This window comes from Homarus americanus, unplaced genomic scaffold (genome assembly GCF_018991925.1).
Source record: "Homarus americanus isolate GMGI-L3 unplaced genomic scaffold, GMGI_Hamer_2.0 scaffold59441, whole genome shotgun sequence".
NCBI lineage: Eukaryota > Metazoa > Arthropoda > Malacostraca > Decapoda > Nephropidae > Homarus > Homarus americanus.
Genome location: NW_024755046.1, coordinates 212,501 through 233,564, shown reverse-complemented (window position 1 = coordinate 233,564; position 21,064 = coordinate 212,501). Strand labels below are relative to the sequence as shown.

Below are 21,064 nucleotides of genomic sequence, written 5' to 3'. Positions count from 1 at the left end.
CAAGTAATATAGAAGAGGTTAGGTTAGGAAAGATAAAGGTTAACATAGGAAAAATGAAGGTTACCTAAGAGAAACTAAAAGTTAGGTGGAACACTTACGGTAGTAGAAGAGATGGGTCGGCATACGGGGATGGAGGCTGGTTCCGAGGCAGAGGGCAGATTACTGGCCCTCAGGTGAATCACCATTACTAGGTGAATCAACATCACTGTCACTTACAGTTGTCAGGGCTTCCCTGACAAATCCCTCAAAGTCAACTTCACTTTCACTATCACTGGCTTGGGCTGGCTGTGGTGGGTTGCGGGCGAAGAACTCGGTTATGCTTTGCTGACGGCTGGTGTTGATGTTGTCGTGATACACCTTGATGTACGGCTCCATAGCCTGCACCAGTTGGGTATGGAAGACTTCATAGCGTTCATCGTCATTGTCGCGGGAAAGGACGGACTTAATTTTTTCTGTAAACTCTATGACACACTTAATATCACTATGACTTAAACTAGGTTCTTCGGTGAATGACGCACCTTCTTCCTCCTCTTCACTGGCGTGTTCTTCTTCCAACATCTCGGCGGCAGTCACTTCAGGATCTTTGATCACCTCCAGGATGTCTTCGTTGGTGGTCTCGGAGAAGCCTTCAGCTGTAATATTGAGTGCAGCTTCTCTGGCAAGGTCCACTGCTACTGCAACAGTCTGAACCTCACCAGTCACAGGTTCACTCCTCCTCTCACCTGGTATGCCATGCAACACATGTCTCCATGCGTGACGAATCGTAGCAATAGTCAGCAGATCCCATGCCTCCACCAAGAAGTCTACAGCTTGTTTAACGTTAAACTTCTTCCAAAATTGTTTGACGAGAAGTTCTTGAGTCGCCGCCTCTTGTTCCTTGTCCTCGTCGCTTTTGCTCTCGCTGTCGGTGTCACCCAGCTTACGCAACTCATCCTTGGTGTTGGTAGAGTCGTTTAGGAGCTTGAACTTCTTTGCAGAGTACGCAGCTTTCACATTGCAGATCAACTCCTGGTCCATGGGCTGGATTAATGACGTAGTGTTGGGAGGAAGGAAGACCACTTTTACGTTGGGGTGACGATCCATAAGTAGGGGCGAGTGTCCAGGTGCGTTGTCAAGGAGCAACAAAATATTGAATGGAACATTCTGTTGCTCGCAGAATTTCTGCACGTCAGGAACAAAACAGTTGTCAAACCAGAAGAGGGACAGAGAAGAGGACATCCACGCCTTACGTGCGGTTAGCCAGTGGACATTAAGCTTGTTCATGTCCATATTCTTGTAGGCGTGCGGCTTGCGGGCTTTGTGAATCACCGATAACTTTGGTTTACAGGTACCGGAGGCATTGGTGGTAAACAGGACGGTGATGCGTTCCTTCTGCAACTTCCGACCCCTTACCTTGCTGGCAGACTGGACAACGAAGGTCTTGGAAGGTAACTTTTTCCAGAAAAGACCAGATTCGTCCATGTTAAACACCTGGTCGTCACTGTACTGTCCTTCCTCCATAATCTCACGTAAAAACGGAGGAAAATCTCTAGCCGCCACACGGTCAGCACTCGCTTCCTCACCACCAATGTTGATGTTGGTGATCTTGTTCCTCTTCTTAAACCTATGCAGCCAACCAGAGGAAGCATTGAAGGGTTTGGGCTCTGCAATTCCCAGTTTACGTGTCACTGCTGCGTATAGCTCACGTGCGTACTCCTGCACTGAGCGCGTGTCCACCGCCATGTTGCGTCGCGCCTGACGCACCAAATAACTCGCCAGCAAATTTTCCACTTTTGCCAGCACCCTGTTCTGGCAATACCTGATAGATGAAGCACCTGCAGACTTTGTGATTTTCATGTGCTCTTTGATCTTGGCTGCATCCTTCTTGATCGTACGAATCGTAGATTCGTTGACGCCATGCTGGCGCGCGAGATCAACTTGCCGTCTTCCTTTCTCCAAATCTTGAACAATTTGGTACTTCATCTCGTAGCTTAATGAACGTCGTATCTTCTTTGGCTTAGTGCCGCTGGGTCCAGGTAAGGAAAGGTCTCTCTCTGGGGGCGGTGGTGGTCCGGCTGAAGCCATTTTACGGAACAATGGATGCGCGTTAACCCGGGGTGGCCTAGAGGGATGAAACTGCCACGGCTAGGTCAAGCGTCGTCTCTCCTCCCTCCCTCCCTCCCCGGGGTGGTCACGTCATAATACTTTAAGCCAATTACAGCTAGCAGCAGAGGGGAGTAGGGATGCATGGCCAATCACAGTCCGATACGTCATATGACGTCAGTGATAACGCAACAAAGACACACACTGCGCAACCTTACCGCGCGGCTTGCCCAAGCGGAGGGAGGAGGAGGGAGAGGCAGGCAGGCGGGCGGGCGGGTGGCGCGTGGGCAAAATCTAAAAATAGCATCTCGAGCCGGACACTCACCGCGTATATGTGGAAAAAATCCGTGTTAAGTGAAAGTTCAGCTCTGGCAAGGCACCGCGTATATGCGAAAACGCGCTAAGTGAAACCGCGTTAGGCGGGGTAATACTGTAATTGCTAAGTGTTGAAGACAGCTGTTTGCCCTTTGTAAACAAATGATTCATGGTGATGAGTGTGTATTCTTTTTTCAGGAAATTTGATTCTTTATGATAATATGTTATCACCCTGGCACCAAATGATCCTAAATTGTATAAAAATTTGGTGATAATGTATAAAGATGTGTTAAGGAATCTTGGGGGAGGGAGCCACCCTCCCCTCTGCCAGCTACTCCCAGATAAACATTCATCTTCAACATACAATAAACTTATTTGTTCTTATTTTTATCTTTATAGTACTGTACAGTACAGTATATGGTTTTCTCTTTGTCCATAAAACAAATTGTGTGGTTACATGTAACACTTTACAGTAAATAACAACCATCTCGGTGACAACAGTTGTTGACAACCAGACTTATGTGTGTCATTTTCAACCCAGAGAGTTCTGTTTCATATTTTTTATTGTTGATGTAATATTCTTTTAATAACCTTGTTTTACTCTTAAAGATCTTAGTTTTTAAAGTGTAGATCAGTAATAACATAACATAAATTGATTTACTTTAAACAGTTCAGATAAGGAGTGTTATCTCCACCCACCCACCCCCCTCCCTCCCTCCCTCCCTCCCTCCCTATACAGTGGTCCCTCGGTTAACGAGATTTCGGTTAACGAGTTACCTTCCACAAGATTCTTAACTTCGGTTAACGAGCAATCCCTCGATTAACGAGTTTCTTACGAGCCGACCTGAACATGTTTTTGCTTGCATTTGGCGGTCCACCAGCTGTAATATTAGTCCGCCAATACAGTAATCGGTTCTAGGGCTTAAATTCCTTACCATTTCAGTAAATATCAAGAAGTTATACTATTCAATAATTTTATAAGTTAATATTAAATTTTGTAGTCATTTTAACAATTATTGAACATAATTGAAGGTAAGGTCACTAGTTTCATGCGCGCCATCCAGCCTGCCAACACACCTTACAGGCGTCAGTCTTCGTTTCTTTTCAGTGGAGGTAACATCTTGCTTGAGACTCTCTTCAACTAAACGTTTTTTTTTCTGTGTTTGCAAGCAAATTATTGGTCATTTTGAAATTTATTTTACATATTGACAATATATAATGTAGTGCACTGTTGATTTAAAGAAAACAATCTTGAATTACACCAAGAGAACTAAAGTTTTATGGGTGAAATGGCGCCATGGGGTGACTTCTCTTCCACTCCAATGCCTTCTCTTCTCCCTTCTCCTCCACCCCCATTCTATTTCCCATCATCATCATCATCATCCAGGAGCCTTCTACAAACACACCTCAAAGTAAGTGTACTTTTCTACATTTTTTGCTGAATTTAGGCAATTTTCAGTGAGCTGGAACCAATTACCCAAAAACCCATTGAAACAATGGTTTCGGTTAATGAGTTTTTCGGTTAACGAGCAACCTTCTAGAGCGGATTGTGCTCGTTAACCGAGGGACCACTGTATTTCCTTTTTGGGGACTATGGTCTGCCCTAATTAGTCCGGTTTATCAAGGTTCTACTGTACAGGTTGACAATCCCTTATCCGAAATCCTTGGGGCCAGAGGCATTTCGGATTTTAGAATTTTTCGGTTTTCAGAATTATTATTATTATTATTATTATTATTATTATTATTATTATTATTATTATTATTATTATTATTATTATTGTTATTATTAAACAGGATCTGACGAAAATATAATAAAATTATAATAATAATTATAGGTCTAGTCGGTTTTTGTCTTATTCTTGTATTTTATTATTATTATTATTATTGTTATCATTATTATATTATTATTATTGTGACGGGCAATGTATTTTTATTAAAAATTTTATTTACTATGAATAATTATTATTATAATTATTATTATTACAATTACATTTTGCCCCCAGCCCTGAGGGTCAGTGATCTATGCCCGGGTGGGCTAATCCTGTTTAAAAAAAAAAAAAAAAAAATTCTACAAAAACTTTTCTTTCAGAGTTTCGGTTTTCAAATTTCGGATAAAGGGTTGTCAACCTGTATTTTTCTGACTAAATAAACTGAGTACATCAACACATAAAAAATACAGTACATCACCAACACATACCAGTACACACTAAAATTACATCACCAACACATGTACCAGTACATCACCAACACATGACCATACATCACCAACACATGTACCAGTACATCACAACATGCCAGTACATCACCAACACATGTACCAGTACATCCCAACACATGTACCAGTACATCACCAACACATGTACCAGTACATCACCAACACATGTACCAGTACATCACCAACACATGTACCAGTACATCCCAACACATGTACCAGTACATCACCCACATGTACCAGTACATCACCAACACATGTACCAGTACATCCCAACACATGTGCCAGTACATCACCACACATGTGCCAGTACATCGCAACACATGTACCAGTACATCACCAACACAGGCCAGTACATCCCAACACATGTGCCAGTACATCACCAACACATGTGCCAGTACATCACCAACACATGTGCCAGTGCATCACCAACACATGTACCAGTGCATCACCAACACATGTACCAGTACATCACCAACACATGTACCAGATGCATCACCAACACGTACCAGTATCACCAACACGTAGCCGGTATCACCAACACATGTACCAGTACATCACCAACACATGTACCAGTACATCACCAACACATGTACCAGTACATACCAACACATGTACCAGTACATCACCAGCACATGTACCAGTACATCACCAACACATGTACCAGTGCATCACCAACACATGTGCCAGTACATCACCAACACATGTACCAGTACATCACCAACACATGTACCAGTACATCACCAGCACATGTGACCAGTGCATCACCAGCACATGTGCCAGTACATCACCAACACGTAATGCCAGTGCATCACCAACACATATTGCCAGTACATCACCAACACATGTACCAGTACATCACCAGCACATGTGCCAGTACATCACCAACACATGTACCAGTACATCACCAACACATGTGCAGTACATCACCAACACATGTACCAGGCAGGAGTGCATCACCAACATATGTACCAGGTAGGAGTACATCACCAACACATGTACCAGTACATCACCAACACATGTACCAGGTAGATGCATCACCAACATATGTACCAGGTAGGAGTACATCCCAACACATGTACCAGGTAGGAGTACATCACCCATATGTACCAGGTAGGAGTACATCACCAACACATGTACCAGGTGGGAGTACATCACCAACACATGTACCAGGTGAGGTACATCACCAACACATGTACCAGGTAGAGTGCATCCAACACATGTACCAGGTGGAGTACATCACCAACACATGTACCAGGTGGGGTACATCCCAACACATGTACCAGGTGGGGTACATCACCAACACATGTACCAGGTAGGGTACATCCCAACACATGTGCCAGGTAGGTGCATCACCAACACATGTACCGGGTAGTGCATCGCAACATATGTACCAGGTGAGTGCATCGCAACATGTACCAGGTGGAGTACATCCCAACACATGCCAGGTGGGGTACATCACCAACACATGTACCAGGTAGGGTACATCACCCAACATGTACCAGGTAGGGTACATCACAAACTATGTACCAGGTAGGGTACATCACCAACACATGTACCAGGTGGAGTACATCACCAACACATGTACCAGGTAGATGCATCACCAACCATGTACCAGGTAGGAGTGCATCACCAACACATGTACCAGGTGAGAGTACATCACCCAACACATGTGGTGGGAGTGCATCACCAACACATGTACCAGGTGGAGTACATCACCAACATATGTGCCAGGTAGGAGTACATCACCAACACATGTACCAGGTAGGGTGCATCACCAACACATGTACCAGGTAGGAGTGCATCACCAACACATGTACCAGGTAGGGTACATCACCAACACATGTACCAGGTGAGTGCATCACCAACACATGTACCAGTGCATCACCAACACATGTACCAGGTAGGAGTACATCACCAACATATGTACCAGGTAGGAGTACATCACCAACACATGTACCAGGTAGGAGTACATCACCAACATATGTACCAGGTAGGAGTACATCACCAACACATGTACCAGGTAGGAGTACATCACCAACATATGTACCAGGTAGGAGTACATCACCAACACATGTACCAGGTAGTCATCACCAACACATGTACCAGGTGTTGGTGGTGCAGGAGACTGGAGTAGTGGTGATGGACCACAAAATCATTGTGAAAAACCATGATACAACAGCACCGCCGTAAATGAACTTTTGTACTTTTTGCCCTCATTGTGTTGATGCCCCATACCATTAATCCTTTTTTTTTATGATGTGAAAAAAATTTCAAACATCTCAGGACACCTGTGTTTGGGAAGTACTGTACAAGGACAGGTACAGGTACTGAAAGTGTTCTCATACTCAAACCCACATTCCTCTTAAGACCAGCCCTTGTCATAAAATAGAGTGTCTTACCTCAATGCCTTCATTTGGAAAATAAAATATATTTATTCTGCAGAGTGAAGTAACAGCAGCTCAGGCAGCTGTAAAAGCACAGAAGGAGACACTCAGTGCACAGAACAAAGAGATCACTGCCATGTCTGCACGTAAGGAGCAGATCATAAAGAATACTGATGAAGCCCAGCTGGAAATTAAACAGCTTGATCACAAACTTTCAAAGCTTAAATCAGGACAAAGGATGCTGAAAATAAGGTAGAGTATTCCTTTATTACCTCAAGCTTCACATTATATGTTCACCTCACCCTATTTCCAATGATGCACCTTGAAGAATTTGAGTTTTTATGTTTATTTAATCCAACACTCTTGATGAAGTCAGTAGCCAGCATTATCCTTCCATGTTGTACAAATTCATCTCTTTTTCTGTGTCCAACATGGTGCTGGGTGTAGATAATATATGTTTGCTGTGTATATAACACAATATGTTCTTGGGTTATTTCAATAATTCTTATTTTCATAGTCAGTTTTTGGTAATTATAATCTCGTTTGTGTCTTTGAACATTTCCATCTAAATTTGTGAGGCTTAGACCTTAAACTGCTTTCATCCCCCCAGACCACCTGCCTAATATGCTCATAAAATAAAATATTTAGAAAAAATCTAGAGAAATTAAGAAATTATATTATAGCATGCCCTTAAAGTTTGCTGGAGTTTTGCCCTCAAAATGGCACTTTTGATTTTTTTTCATTTTGTATTTCTTTATTATTATTATTATTATTATTATTATTATTATTATTGTTGTTATTATTTTATTATTATTATTATTGTTATTACTTTTTATTATTATTATTATTATTATTCATTTTCGCCCCCCAGGCCCCGATGTGGTCGGTGACCCCTGCCTGGGTGGGCTAATCCCTAAAAAAATAATAAAAAAAAATATCATTTGCTGACCGGTTTTTTTTTTTAATACTCTTGTGCAAAGTAATATATATTCCGTTGTGTTTGCCCTAAGGACAATTATTTATTTTACCTTTACAGTAAAGTCAATAACAACGGTAATGTGAATCATTAATTACTATTAAAATAATGCAATAATAATGATATATGCTCCCAGTGTGACCTTTTCTTAACTTTTGTGTGGCTTTTACCCTTTTTCCCTCCAAAACAATACAATTAATGAAAAATGCAAACTATTCTTTAAATAATGTTTATTAATACACCTTATACAATATAAATGAATACTACTGTAATATGGTCACACAAGAGGAGATGGGACGCCATTGTTGTTGTCAGTGTTTACACCCATAATGTCACTTATCCATCTGAAACTGAAGAAAATAAAACCCTAGTTGTTGCTGTAGTAAAATTAATGTAAAAAAATATATTTGATTTTATTAATGTTATTTAATGTACAGTAATGGTAACCACTGATGTTAAAGAAAAAAAGAGTGATAGCGTAACGCTAATGTATACTTGTTCTCAAGGAAACCAGGCCATTTATCCTGTTAAGAATATGTACCTAAAAGATTCATTATTGTTTATTACTGAATATTTATTTGATTGAATTAATGTTTATACACTGGTCCCTCGATTAACGATAGGTTCGATTAACGAAATTTTGGTTAACTAATTACATCCCATAAGGATCTTCTATTCGGTTAACAAACAAAACTTTGATTAACGAAATCCATGACAAACACGTTTTATTGTGAGCATCAGCTGATCAGCTGATGGGCTAGTCTGCCAATTCAGTAATCTGTTCTATGTTTACATTCGTTTCCAGTGGAGTAAATATCAAGAAAATTGTGCTCTTTAATATTTGTGCATTTTCTATATTAAAATTTATCCATTCTAAAATTTTGCCATCCAAGCTCTGTCTACATAAAGTTTTTCAACTATTATTTTGGGCTCGATATATGTAACTTTATTCATTTATTGAAACTCGTTTACATGCACACACTGTCCTAAGGGCAAAGCTGAACTGTGTATGTTATCAAAATAATGTACAAAATGATAACTTAAATTTTTGTCTAGTGCAAACTATCGCATGTTTACATTCAAATTTATCTCTATCTTATAAGAATTCTAGCAATGGAAATTATATTCTCCCTGGTCATTTCAGGCATTTTATAAGAGAGAAGCTTAGTCACTTAAGGACTGATAAATAAACACACATTAGACCTTGGGCACCAACTGTCAAACGTATCACCTCACCTCCCTCTCCCCCATCTGCGCAGCCAGTGTTTTAGGCTTACAGTTTTTATCTTATATAATATCTCAGACTAAAGTTAGAATATAATTTGCATAGCTTGAATCCTTGTAAGACAGCAAATAATTTGAATATAAATGTCATATATTTTGCACAAGAGATAAAAATTTATCACCTGTATCACATTACAGTAGTGATTTAAGAGTAAGAGAGTATATGTACGTATATAAATATAGTGATTTAAGGGCTATTTAGGGGAATTTTAGGAGTGTTTCTGACTTTATGCATTTTTGGCTTTACTTTGTATGTACTTTTCTGTGAGCTGGAACCAATTACCCAATATCCCATTGAAACAATGGTTTCGGTTAACAAACGACTCTGTGGAATAAATTGTGTTTGCTAACCGAGGGACCACTATATGTATGTCATGTTCAATAGTCAACTCTAACATGTAATTTATCTTTAAGAAATGGAAATAGGTCATTCACTGGTACTAGTGAAAAGTGAATTGACTTCAAAACTTATTAATTCATATGGCTCATTGTGTTTCTTGGGTCTATCAATTAAATCACTGCTGTTGTGTATACAGTGGTCCCTCGGTTAACAAACGCCTCAGTTAACGAAATTTTGGTTAACAAATTACCTTCCATAAGAATCTTCAATTTGGTTAACGAAAAAAAATTTGATTTACGAAATCCTCACGAAAATCACGTTTTGTTATGAACATCAGCTGATAAACTGAGGGGGTACTCAGCCAATTCAGTAATCTCTTCTATGTTTACATTCGTTTCCAATGGAATAAATATCAAGAAAATTGTGCACTTTAATATTTGTGCATTTTTGTATACAGTATTAAAATTATTGGTCATTCTAAAATTTAGCCATCCAAGCTCTGTCTACATAAAGTTTATCAAATATTATTTTTGGCTCGATATATGTAACTTTATTCATTTATTGAAACTCATTTACATGCACACACTGTCCTAAGGGCAAAGCTGAACTGTACATGTAATCAAAATAATGTACAAAATGATTACTAAAATTTTTGTCTAGTGCAAACTATGGCATGTTTACATTCAAATTAATCACTATTTTATAAGAATTCCAGCAATGTAAATTATATTCTCCCCGGTCACGTCTATGCAAATTTATGAGCAAAAAACAAAAACTCAATTAAACAACATAACTAAACAAATAAATACTTCACCAGACCTTTGGCTCTAACTGTCAAACATGTCACTGTCACCCCTCCCTCCCTCCCAACCTCCCCAGCGAGGGTTTGGTGGTTATACAATAGGCTTTAAGTTTTTATCTTATATAATATCACAAACTGAAGTTGGGTGAATATAATTTGCATTGCTTGAATCCTTGCAAGACAGTGAATAATTTGAATATAGACGTCATATATTTTATACAAGAGATGAAAATTAATCACCTGTATCACATTACAGTAGTGATTTAAGAGTAAGAGTATATGTACGTATATAAATATAGTGATTTAAGGGCTATTTAGGGGAATTTTAGGAGTGTTTATGACTTTATGCATTTTTGGCTTTACTTTGTATATACTTTTCTGTGAGCTGGAACCATTTGTCCAGTGGTGGGCACGGTTCCGCTAATTAGCGAAGCTAACTTTCTCGTTAGCGGATTAGAGTTTTCGCTAACTTTGGGAACCATTAGCGGACCAATTAGCTTCCGCTAAATTTAGTTCCGCTAACAAAATTTATACATGTTTGTTCCTGTCTGTTGTAAGTGTGTGATGCCACGATGCGTGTCTCCAACAGCCAGTCAGGCACGCTTGGTTGACTGCATGTTAGTACGTGTAAACGTACAACGTATAATGACTAAGACGAACAATAAGTTATATAAAAATGCACTGGTATAATGTGTATGTGGTTGGTATTGCATATTTACATGAATAATGCTGATAGGTTGTATGAGAATGCAAATTAATTATTTGTGAAATTGTGTACAGTGTACATTTTGATAAATTGATCATCATCTGATCTTGGCATGATGCTATTTGCTACCTAAGCTATACAGTACAATAGTTTTTGGATTCGTTTAATACTTTCTGTCTTTTCGTACAGTAAATAAAGATTATAAAGTGTACAGTGTGTTGAAACTTAAATGTATATTAATGTTTAATTTCATTTGTTCATTTAATTATTTGTGTACACCTTGATCATCATCTGATCTTGGCATGCTATACCTTTTTGGAAAGCTCTATGTCTAAGCTGCAAGACAACATATGAAAATTTCAGCTCTCTAGGTCTGTTTTTAAGGATTTTAGAGCCCCCACGAAAAAAGAAAAGAAAACGAAGCTAATTTCATATAATAAAAGTTAGCGGTTAGCGTTAGCTTCTGCTAATTTTTTTAGCGGTTTAGCGTTAGCGAAGTTAACTTTTTAGTTAGCAGATTAGCGGTTAGCAAAGCTAACTTTTCGTTTAGCTGTGCCCACCACTGCAATTACCCAATATCCCATTGAAACAATGGTTTCGGGTAACGAACGACCCTCTGGAATGAATTGAGTTCGTTAACCGAGGGACCACTGTATGTGAATTAGATATTTGACCTGTAAGAGGAGATAGCATCCTAACTAACCACTTGGATAATTTGTAACAGAACTCACGATAGGACGTAATGGATTATTTGGCTTATGTGCTTTGATGAATCCATACATATAAGGTAAAGTGGGATTAACTTGAGAGAATTGTTTGATGAGATCTGGGTTCTTTTTCAATAACACCTTCATTTTAGAATTAGATAAATTATTAATATTTTCCAGGTGATCTCTTGTAAACTCACAACAAGAGCTTTCATCACTCAGTAATGAATTCATCTTATCGTTATAATCGTTTTTATCCTAAATTACAATAGCATTGGACGTATCAGCCATAGTAATATGGATATTTTCATTAATATAAAATTTTTTTAAGGCTGTTTCAAATCTTTTTGGAATGATTAACACCATATTCTTATGTAAAACACTATGTTTACAACCTTTAGCTATGGAAATATCTTTATTTGTAACATCTCTCAACTTATTCTTTTCCAGTTTGATTATACCTTTAGCAATAGTAAGTGGATTAACGGTGCGCTGAGCAATATAAAACTTCCTACCAAAACCAAGCACAAGTTTCTCATTTGTCGTTACCTCATAAGATGATAAAATTTATGAACAAATTTGGATCACTTAGTTTAGTCCAGTAACTCTCATCAAACAAAGCATTTAATTTAACATTAAATCTCCTTTTTGGGACTTTTATCACTTTTGCTAAGTAATTGATTTACAAAATCACAAATACTGTAATATACAACCACACAGGACAAGGGAAACACTGGAGCACTGGTGAAGCTGTTGAGAGTAAACAAAATGGGCAATATAATAACAAAAGGAGTCGTGTATAGGGTCCCATATAATGACTGTAAACCAACATGTTATGGAGAAACTGGATGTGGACTGACTTAAAGGAATCACAGTGCATGAAGCTGATTAAGATGGCCAGTGTTCTCGTGGTGCCAAATTGTATTGATAACAAAATGAGGAAAGTGCTAGAGGCTGCACATATTAGTATGGGGGATTCCACCAGTAATAGAGTGGGTTTCATTAGTTTGCCAGAGATGGCGGCAAGGGTAGCCACAGGTGAGTGGTCAGAAGGAGTGGGATCAGTGAGCTGGGAGGTGGTGTGGCATCCTGATGGGTGATTGACACTTGTATATATAGTCCTGTAATTTATTGTTGGATTCTCCTTGAAGAAGATTCTTATGAAGTCAAATTTTCAGGAATAAACCTATGAAGTCAAATTTTCAGGAATAAACCTCAGCACAGACTGTTACTTTCATACCATCCTCCCTCTTGTGCTTATGTGTTGTTATTATTACTCCCCTTACTGATGAGCACCATAACTGTATGCTTTTTTACCTGTATTAGAGATACTGTGACATAACTGCAAAAAAAGTTTGTGAATTAGTGTACCTGATGCATACCCTGCTGGCTAGGAAGACAGGGAAGAAAACTTGGTGAATATCCAGCCAAATAATGTGGTGGTAAGTATAATATAGTATTGCTGGATGAGCACCCCTCACCCATAGACTACCATGCAAAGGGATAAATAAATCCTCCTGGTCTTATACTTTGTGCAGTCAATTTGTTTCTTCTTCTTATGATGAGTTTAACTTGTAACTCACCTCATCTACTATCATGCATTATATTAAAATACCTTTCAAACTGTTTATATTTTAGGTGGCCCAGATGCTATCAGAACACGAGTGGATAGTTGAAGATCGCAAATTCTTCGGACAGCCCAACACTGGTTATGATTTCACTGCTAATGATCCTGTGGAAGCTGGACGCAAGATCACCAAACTGGAAGAACTCAAGGCTAAATTGTCCAAGAATGTGAACATGAGAGCCATGAACATGTTGGGGAAAGCTGAAGAACAGGTAATGTGTTATGGAAGCTACACATCTACAACATTGCTAAGGCTGCCTCTCAAAAGCTGAGAATGCTGTAACAATGGCAACATTTACATAATTTTCTCCTCAGTATTGTGTGGGGTGGCAACACTGCCCTCAGACAATACCTGGCATGTTCTTCAGCTTGGTGTAGCAGAGTGAGTTGCTGTTGGGAGATGATGCCACAGTGCTTGAATTTTGTGCTTGATGATTTATCTGCTCTTGTGCCATACCTGAGTGACTTTATGTATAAGATCAATTATTATGCCAATTTTTTAATTAATTTTCAAATGTGACAAATTAGTTACATTTGTCTGTTGATAAAAAAGAAGAATCACTTCAACAGAGATGATAATTACCACTTTTATGAATTTTGGACAAGAGTGAGATGTGTAGTGTATCTTTCCAGACCATATTAATAGTGACTTGAGTTTCTTGAAAGGTGGTCATCATTTTAACTTTGTATGGGTACAATTTTACTTTCATTGCCAAGCTAAGATCTATTACAAAGTCAAAATTTAATGTCCTGTTAAAGAAAGAATTCTTTCCTTTTCTTTTTAAATCAGGATAAATGTTGAATCTGAAGAAAAAAAGTATAATATCACGAAAAAATATCGATTCCTTTTCTTGTATAAAATCAGAAAAAAATCTTTCATGTACTGTTGTGTCACGTCTTACGCGGTTGGTTACATTCTGAAGAGGGCGCATAAAGGCTTAACGCTTATTGTAAAAATTACCCTTGAAAATCCCTTAAATCACCCATAAAGTACATGGTTAATTGGTTATACAGGCAAACCCCGTTATTCATAGCCTCGGTATTCGTAACCCCATTTATCCGCAATCAATTTATTGTTAACCATTTCCACTATTTGCAATGGTTGCCCCGTTTACTTGCAAATTCTTATGAGCAAAAATTTTGAACCGCGCGCCTCAACCGTAGCGTAAGACAGCGTGTATACGTGTGTACGTATTCCTCTGCTATACGCTCCCACTCACTTCAGTCTCACACGTGCTGGCATGTGTTTTGTGTGATCTCGCAGTTGTGTTTTATGTGATCTCGCAGTTGTGTTTTATGTGATCTCGCAATGCTTAAGCGACCAGCTCCTGAAACTCCCAGCAATGCTGCTAAGAGATCACATGTGGCAATTACGTTGGACGTGAAATTGGATATCGTAAAAAGATATGAACACAGAGAAGGAACGTCAGTGATTGGGCACGTGCACGGCTTGGCTCCCTCTGCGGTGCATTCTATAGTTAAAAGTGCCGGCGAGATCAAGGAGATGGCCGGGTCTGCAACACCACTGACGGCTACGAAGGTGACGAGGTTCCGTGATGCTGAGATGAAAGTATGGAGCGGATGTTGAGCACGTGGATTGACGACCAGACCCAGCGCCTTAAAACACCTTTATCACAACGCATGATTCAACAGAAGGTAGTGGAGAACAACAGCTTTCAGTGCAAATTGACAACGATAATGACTGAGGTGGCTGACGACCCTGGCAGTGAGGAGAGTGAGGTGGCTGACGAACCCAGCCTCCTCTCACCCTCTCCCCTAATGCCAACTTCAGCAAGCAAGCAACACAGCACATCAGAGGTAAATTACACACACCTACGCACATAAACGTTCAGTCACTCACACACTCAAACATGTAAAGTACAGTATACTGTTTTTGTAAACATATACGCCTAATGAACTCAAAGTGTTTGTTATTGATGTTTATTTGATATTATGCCCTTGTTTCTTTATTTATTTTATGATATATATGTATTGAGTAAAACAAGTGTTAAAATCTGACGGCCGTGACCACCCGTATCCCCCCTATTTACATTATTTCTTATGGGAGAAATTGCTCCACTATTCGCAATTTCGATATTTGCAACGAGTTTCATGCTCGTAACATTTGCGAAAAGTGAGGCAGCCCTGTATATACTTGTCAATAGCATATCTGACGACTTGGCTGGTTAAATGTGCACCACACACAGTACAGTATGTGCCTAAAACATTATAAAATAATTATCATAAGGTCAAAAACATAAAGGGAATTAATCATTGTGTGTGTAGAAGCAAACACTGAGGGAGAGAGCTACAGCTGGTGTTTCCTCACTCACTGCTCCGCTCTCTCCGGAAACTAGTTTTTGGGCCTTCCTCAAGTAACTCAATCACACGCTGCTTATCCTGCATCGAGTACTTGGCAAACTTAACTCCCTTATGATAGTCTCGCTTCTCCTTTTCCTTATTTGGCCGCTTAGGCGGGTCTCTCCCACCCCCACCAGCACCAGTAGGACCCCCAGTACAGGTAGAGGCCATTATCTTGACTCAACAGGTGGTAACACCACCCATAAAAGCACACAATAGCAGCCCAGGCAGTCGCTAGGATGGCGTGGGCTACAGCGCAATAGTTGTGGTCTTGTGAACCTCTTTTACGTTCACCACCAGCAATTCGATCACCAAAATGCTTCTTGGAAACATTCTTCTTACCTTGTCTTTCCATATTCATCGCTAACACAACAAATTTAGAGAAAATCGGAAATCACAGAGTAATCGACAGAAATCACGCGATTCAACTGATCACGTGATGCAAGCAGAGAGCGCTGGTGTAAACCGTTATTAGTCCTCACTGCGAAACATTCTTTTTCTTATTCTTTTCATACAGTATTTATGGGCAACAGCTAAATTTGCAAAAAAAAGAACAAAATTTTCAGAGTACCTCCCAAAAAACACTTCACAAACAAAAGACACGAATCAATTGAACATGTGATGTCGAACATGAACTGTAAACATTGCTTAACCCTGCACAAGGTTTAAAATGTTGAGGATGGAATCGCGCTATAGTCAACATTCGTATGCAAAAGTTCGCGGTTTACAAACAGCATTCCCCTATTCATCAATCGCGTTACAACCAATTCATGTTGACAACACAAATTTCCTGAGTGAGTGGTGTCAGGCAGTCAGGTACCAGGGTTCTGTTTCCACATTCCAACACCTCACCTGCGGTGTTCCCCAGGGGACCAAGATGGGACCACTGTGCTTCCTCAACGACGCTCTATCGGACACTCCTCACAGGTGGAAGTACGTGGATGACTGCACTGTGGGGGTCACAGTGGGCAACACCTCACCGGACTACTCATCGCTACAAGGCACCCTGGACAGGCTACAGGCATGGACTACAGAGAACAAGGTCACCATCAACCACACCAAAACCGTAGTCATGCACATCAATACCGCCACCACTCCAGTGCAAGCTCCAGCAGTTACAGTGGGTGCCCATCCTCTCCAGTTAGTGCAGTCTACCAAACTCCTGGGTGTTACCATAGACCACAAACTGGACTGGAAGGCCCATGTAAACAACACAATCAAGGCAGCCTCGTACCGACTCTACATGTTACGACGACTCAGGTCACTTTGGGCACCCATGCCAGAGCTGAGGACCATCTACAGCGACTTTATTCTCCCCAAATTAACATATGCGTCACCAGCCTGGTCGTCTTCTCTCAACTCTACCCAACAACGTCAGCTAGAGAAGGTACAGAAAAGGGCCTGCAGAATCATGCTCGGCACAGACTACTCCGGTTACAACAACGCTCTCTCCACCCTGGAAATGCCATCCCTCATTGACCTCCACCACCAAGCACTAGCAAGATTTGGCAGTGGACTACTGCACCATCCTCGTCATCGCCACTTCCTGCCACCGGCAGCCCACTTCGCGCAGTCCGCCACTACAACAAAATTCAGCCCATAAGAGCCCACACTGATAGATATAAGAGTAGCACCATCCCATCTATTGTTAAAATAATAAACAACTGATTTATGTACTGTACAGCCCTGTAAATGTATTGAATGCATATCATTATGTCTAAATCACATGTAAGTTTGTATATTTTCAGCCACCAGCTGCAATTATTAATAAACCGTTTATTACTATTATTATTATTAAATGACTCTAACTGGTATGATGGCTGTGACGTCATTCAAGACAGTGGCCAACATTCAGCTTGCTGGATCTTGCGTTCAGCTGGTAGGATCTCGTGAAACTCACAATATTTTACGCCAAATATAAGTCTTGGTTATATAAGGTAGTGCTCGCGAAATTCAAAAATGCGAAATGAAGCCGCACGAAATATGAGATCTTACTGTAGTTCACTAAAATTTTCCAAGCTCCAACCTTCTTGTTGTAATTTCATAATGAGTTCCTCTTCATCTTCCTCAGCACTTTTTACCAATTCTTCCAAATCCTCTTCTGTCAGTTCCTCTCCATGCCCATCAATTAGCTCTTCCACGTCTTCAGCAGCCATGTCCACAAACCCCTCACCACCCAACTGACGTGCAACACTCACAATGTCATTCACATCCTTTACTATGGACGGAAATCCCTGGAAGTTATTCACACATTCAGGCCATAAGGTGTGCCAACAAGCAGTCACTTTCTCTGGTTTGAGTTCATTGAATAATTCACTGATGTTGGTAATGCAGTCCACAATGTTGTTCTCCTTCCAACACTTGCTAACATCAAGGTCAGGGTCTTCATCCATGGCACTACGGATACAACCAAAAGAGCGGCATGTATAATATGCCTTGAAGGTGCGTATTACACCCTGATCGAGTGGCTGTGTTAGGGGGTAGGAACACCATCTCTACACCTGGATGGCTAAACTGTAAACTTTCTGGGTGGCCTGGTTGATTGTTTATCAATAATAACTCCTTGAATTCCATCTTCTAGGAAGCAAGGTATTTTTCCACTTCCGGGACAAAGCATTTATGGAACCAGACCAGGAATGTTTGCCTCGTTACCCACGCCTTTTTGTTGGACTGCCAAAACACTGGCAAAAGGTTCATGTTTTTACCCTTTAAAGCCCTAGCTAGGGTTTGCTGAGTGGTAAAGCAAGCCAGGCTTGATCACGTGACCAACCACATTGCCACAGAAGATCAACTTCACTCTGTCCTTGGCTGCCTTGAACCCAGAGGCATGCCACTCCTGCTTGTTTATGTATGTTCTACCAGACTTTTTCTTCAAATATAAACCAGATTCATTGGCATTAAACACCTGCTCTGGTCTACAGCCTTTCTCTTCTGTTATTTTCCAAATGTCAATGTATTCAAGTGGAAGTAAAAAAGTATCTCTTTAAAGTACTCAAGTACTGAAAGTTAAAGGTAACAACAAAATTATTAAATATCTTAAATATTAAAATAAATCTACAGTAAATTATGAAAAAAATAGTTAACTAAAGATAAAAATAAGAGACACAAAGCATTACTTATGTTTATATACAAATCTTTCTATTAAGATTAATCAATAACTGGTTCTCAAAATTATGGCTGTCCAATCAGGATCTTTTAGACCTAAATATAAGCCCAGCATAACCTATCAAAGGAGAATATCTTCAGTCGCTCTTCTCCCTCCAATCCATCGTAGTGATAGTGAACGGGCTGAAAATATATCCATCCAACAATATGATCACTTTCTTATCCATACAAGTATCGTTGACGTGGGCTTATGGTCCGCAGACATAATGTTGTCTCTGCTGGGCATTAGGTTAGGATACAGACCTATATGGTATGTATCTTAAGGTGGGGGATGAGTGGATGATCCACACTTCTCTTCCTGTAAACACTGTAACTGTCCTAATCCTTCAGCACTATTGCCTTGACTGTCCTACTTTCAGAGACCGCCTACCACAGTCATTAACCACTATTTGTCACCACCTACTTATTCGTAATTGTTACGAGTTGGGGATTTAGAATATAGTTAAAAGTCTACCCAGATCCCAACAGGTAACAACTAAAAAAAAACAAAGACAATCGGACTATAAAAGGGTAGACAAAGGATGCGAGTTTTCGTTGTGTATAATAAAGTACCATGAATTCCTTAACAAAATAATCAGCTTCCTATAAATTACCCTTAACCATACTTAACCTAAACATTAACTGTATATACATATTAATACAACATAAAACAATTGTGAAGCAAGGTGGAGGTGGGAGAGGCAATACAAGATTACAAATACGTAAGTGAGGAGCTGAGATGGCTGACGAGTAAGGCTGAGTATTGTAGAAGACGGTAGGTAGTCACTGTGCCGTAGGTTTAGAGGATAGATGATCCTGTGGTCACTTCCCAGAGTGTAGTGCTCTCTCCTCGAATTGGAGCTCACAAAGAAGACTTGGAGGAAGTGACGCAACAACCAGGATATGGAGAAGGGAAACCCCGGAGTGGTAACTAAGACGAGTCATACTCGTGTCTCGTCCCTAGATGGCGTTGCTCGTGGTGCTGGGTAGGTAGATCAAGACAATAGATGGCGTGGTTCGTAGTGCTGGGTGGAGGGGTTCGTAACAGTAATGATTTGGATTTAATTCTTGTACACTACTCACACTTTGGTGAGTGCTAACTCCCATTGTCCCCAAGACACGAGTACCAATATATTAGTGTCTGACCGCATGGTCTTGTGGCTAGGCTTGTTGCCCCCTGGGGTGTAATAAATTAATTATATAATAAATAATAAGCCCAACTTGACTAAACAGATGCTCACAAGCAGCAGTTGCAGGTAGTGGGGTGTTAAACTTGAGAGATAAGTCACATAATGTTGGGAAAGACCTCAGTAGCTCCATTCCATCCCCTGGGCATTTCAAGTAGCTACGTATCAAGCTCCTTCAGTTGAGGAGTTTGTGGATGATTGTTGCCTCCATAGTGATGGAGTCTGCCTAAGACTCACCATGAATTGTCCCTCTGATTGGGGTGTGGCTATGGTGATGTCAGTCACTTTTCAATTCTAATTGATGAATGACTGAATTTTTCGCGCCACGCAACATCTGGTAGGTGCTGGCGGCGAACAGTGGTACTTAGTTATATAGGCAGAATTTTAAATACACTCTGTCTCACACATGTGTATAGATACAGGCTTTATATCGAAGATGGAATTATGTACAAAGTATTTTAGAATCAGTCTCTTTGAAATTCATTTTAGTTACAGTTACTGTATATGCAAAGAGCAGCTGACATCTAATGGAAAGGTGCGGGGATAAGAGGGTAGGCTAGGTGAGGTGGGTGGTCAAGGTGCTAATGGACGCAAGAAAATCAAAGGAAAAGTCTGGTGTTATGTGACCGCGTGGTGTCTCCACAGACCCACACCATACCCTCTACCCACAAAACTCTTTAGTATTGTTCATAATTAATTAAAAAATATATTAGTTTGCCACTGACATTAAAATTATGTTTGTTTGGGGCATGTTGTAACGAGTAATGATTTTCGTTTTTTCAATTGTATTGGAGTAAAAGTGTTAGAAAACCACACTAAATAAAAGTACTAAAATTTTTTTATCAATTTTTAAAAGGTAGATACATAAAAATGTTACTTGAGTACAGTACTCAAGTAAATTTATTTAGTTACTTGACAACTGTAAGTATAAGAG

General features: G+C 39.9%; 1 protein-coding gene across 1 annotated transcript in view; it reads left to right on the top strand.

Moving 5' to 3' along the window:
• LOC121856145 (structural maintenance of chromosomes protein 2-like) overlaps positions 1 to 21,064 on the top strand; it is a gene marked incomplete at its 5' end in the record, with an annotated part of 63,060 nt that overhangs the window by 41,486 nt on the left and 510 nt on the right. Inside the window, 2 exons of the mRNA XM_042351457.1 lie at positions 7,055 to 7,248; positions 13,450 to 13,650. Of these exons, the coding sequence (XP_042207391.1) occupies positions 7,055 to 7,248; positions 13,450 to 13,483 (228 nt within the window). The remainder of the gene's footprint in view (positions 1 to 7,054; positions 7,249 to 13,449; positions 13,651 to 21,064) is intronic.